At 72.1% G+C, this 2,579-nt stretch overlaps 1 protein-coding gene across 2 annotated transcripts; it reads left to right on the forward strand.

The window, feature by feature from the left end:
* Window positions 1-445: 445 nt before the first annotated feature.
* SMIM29 (small integral membrane protein 29) lies at window positions 446-2,579 on the forward strand. 2 transcript variants are annotated; one of them, XM_067310655.1, is made up of 6 exons: window positions 446-472; window positions 1,317-1,465; window positions 1,800-2,012; window positions 2,095-2,120; window positions 2,244-2,349; window positions 2,502-2,579. In XM_067310655.1, exons 3-6 carry the CDS (start codon window positions 1,902-1,904, stop codon window positions 2,562-2,564), a joined length of 306 nt encoding a protein of 101 aa, XP_067166756.1. In that variant the 5' UTR covers window positions 446-472; window positions 1,317-1,465; window positions 1,800-1,901; the 3' UTR covers window positions 2,565-2,579. The 2 variants fall into 2 exon arrangements, with proteins under 2 accessions (XP_067166756.1, XP_067166757.1); XM_067310656.1 differs by lacking the exon at window positions 446-472 and adding an exon at window positions 517-549.

Here is a 2,579-nt window from a genome sequence, read left to right on the forward strand (position 1 = left end):
CACACATGCAGCCTTCTGTCCATCCATCCATCCGTCTGTCCATCTGTCCATCCATCCATCTACCTATTGATCTTTCTCTCCACCCATCCGTGCATCCAGGTGTGCATCCATCCACCCTTTCCTCTTTTTCCCTGCCTCCCTGCTCCCTTTCCTCCTTTTCCCTTTCCTCCCTTTCCCATTTTTCCCTTCCTTCTTTTTTTATCCTTTTTTCCCTTTTCTATTTTTCCTCTTTTCCCTTTCCTCCCCTTTTCCTCCCCCCTCGTCCTCCCCCCAGCTCCCCCCGCCCTCCGTGCCCGGTCTCTGCTGCCCCCTGCCGGCTCCCCGCCGCCACAGCCCCGCCCCTCCCCTGCAAACCCCGCCCCCTCCCCACAAACCCCGCCCCCTCAGGCCCCGCCCCGCCGTCACGCGCCGCGCGCGGGTTCCGGGTGCGGGCGGGGCGGGGCGGGGCGGGGCGAGGCGCGGCGGCGCTGGGGTGCGATGGGGCGATGCGCGGCCGGGGCGGGGGGGCCCGGCGTGCACGGCCAGCACGGGGGGGTGCAGCAGGGCACGGTCAGCACGGGCTGGGGGGGGGTGCAGCAATGCACGGTCAGCACCGGGGGCGCAATGGGGGGGTGCAGTAGTGCACGGTTAGCACGGGGGGGGGGGTGCCACGGGGGTGCAGCAGGGCACGCTCAGCACGGGGGGGGGCCGTGGGGGGGTGCAGCATGCACGGTCAGCACGGGCTGGGGGGGGGTTGCAGCAATGCACGGCCTGCACGGGGAGATGCCACGGGGGGTGCAGCAGTGCACGGCAGCAGCTGGGGGGCAGCGGCGCTGTGGGCAGGGTGGCAGCGCCTGGCCGCGGTTGGGGGGGGGGTGTAACCCGGGGGACATGCAGCAATGCAAGGGGGGGGTGTAGCAGAGGATGCAGCAATGCATGGCCGAAACGGGGGAGGGGGGCGCAGCAGGGAGCGTGGCAGCGTATGGCGGCAGTGGGACAAGGGTGTGCGTGTGGGGGGGGGGTGCAGCGTCGTACGGCTTCAGTGGGGGAGAGCGGGTGGTGAGTGTGGGGGGGTGGCAGCAGTGCAGAGCTGCGGGGGGGCCCCGGGGCAGCGTAGGGCTTGCAGCGATGCTGGGCTGCAGCGGGGCAGGGGCGGGCGTGCAGAGGGTGGGGGGGTTGCAGCAGCGTGGGACTGGGGGCGCCGGGGCCGTGCCGGGGCCTGCAAGCGGGAGCAACGCCGCGAGCAGAGCGCTGCTGCAGGTTGCGAGCGCCGCCGCCGGGGCTCCTGGGCAGGGGCTTTCCCTGCTTCCCTTATCGCGCTGCTGCTGCTTCGGCAGACTTGGGTGGCCCCTGCGCCCCGCTTATCATCTCCGCACCCGGCTCTGGAGGGGGAGGACTTGCGACGCCTCTGCTCCTGGCCTGCGTGATGAAGGCGCCGGGGAAGTGACTTCCCGCCAGCAGCACCCGGCACGGAGGAGCCGCGGCGGTGAGCAGGGCCTGGCGCGGCGGCAGGCGAGGAGGGGTGAACCCGGGGCGGGTGAGCGGGGTGGTGTGGGGCAGCGACGGGGTGCCGGCTCCCCGGGGTGCCGCAGGTGCCTGCGTGCCGTGCTAGGTGCCTGTGTGCCAGCATTTTCCAAGGTGCACCCTCTCCCGGGCGGGTGCACCCTCTCCGGGGTGGATGCACCCTCTCCGGGCGGGTGCACCCTCTCCCGGGTGCATCCTCGTGGCCGGCTCCTGCGCAGAAGCCTCATGGTGCTTCCTGCCTTCGGGGGCCGGTGCCGGCGGAAGGGAGTTATTATCGGATGTTTGTGGGTTTGCAGCCCGCGGTGCCGCGACGCCCGTCGGGTGCCTCCCGCGTCCGCTGGCGGCGGCAGGGCCGGCCCCATGCGCAGAGGCGCCCGCGCGGGGCTGCCGCGCCGGCCATGAGCAACGCCACGTCGCCCACAGCCCCGGGTGCCTCCGGCGACTCCCTGGTGGGCTACGTCCTCGTCCCCTTCTTCCTCATCACCCTCGTCGGCGTCATCCTGGCCGTGGTGAGTGCAGGGCGCCGGCGGCGGGGAGCCGTCCCCGAAACGCCGTGTCCCCCCCCCTCACCTTCCCCTGCTCTCCTTGCAGACGATGTACGTTCAGAAGAGGAGGAGGTGAGCGCTGCTGGCCGGGCTGCCCGAGGAGGGCTGGTGGGGCGGGGGGAAGGGGGGGGGTCCGGCCGGTCCCGGGGCGCGCGCACCCCTCGGCTGCAGCCTCCGGCACCGTCCCCCGCGCAGGTTTGACCGGCTGCGCCACCGCCTGCTGCCCATGTACAGCTACGACCCCGCCGAGGAGCCGGCGGACGCCGAGCAGGAGCTGCTGGCGGAGGCCGAGGAGACTCGGGTGAGCCGCGCGGGACGCCTGCTGCGTTGCATTTTTTTTGCACGGAGAATTATCGCTCGGCAGAGTTACTGCCAGCAGCGCCGCGCGGGGTTTAGCCGCTCCCCGGCCGGCGTCTCCCGCTCAGGACGCCGTTCTCGCTGTGCTCGTTGCAGGTGGTGCCCGGCTGGGGGGGGTCCCAGCCCCGCCGGCCCCCGCGCGCCGACTGGAGGGCCTGATGCCGGGGCCGAGCC

Source organism: Apteryx mantelli, chromosome 25, assembly GCF_036417845.1.
Source record: "Apteryx mantelli isolate bAptMan1 chromosome 25, bAptMan1.hap1, whole genome shotgun sequence".
Classification (NCBI taxonomy): domain Eukaryota; kingdom Metazoa; phylum Chordata; class Aves; order Apterygiformes; family Apterygidae; genus Apteryx; species Apteryx mantelli.

What these genes read in the sequence shown, in the direction of transcription:
- SMIM29 (XM_067310655.1), top strand. Translation starts at nt 1,902, where the DNA reads ATGAGCAACGCCACGTCGCCCACAGCCCCGGGTGCCTCCGGCGACTCC. An exon ending in TACGTTCAGAAGAGGAGGAG is followed by an intron (nt 2,121 to 2,243) that starts GTGAGCGCTGCT and finishes TCCCCCGCGCAG; the next exon opens with GTTTGACCGGCTGCGCCACC. An exon ending in CGGAGGCCGAGGAGACTCGG is followed by an intron (nt 2,350 to 2,501) that starts GTGAGCCGCGCG and finishes TGCTCGTTGCAG; the next exon opens with GTGGTGCCCGGCTGGGGGGG.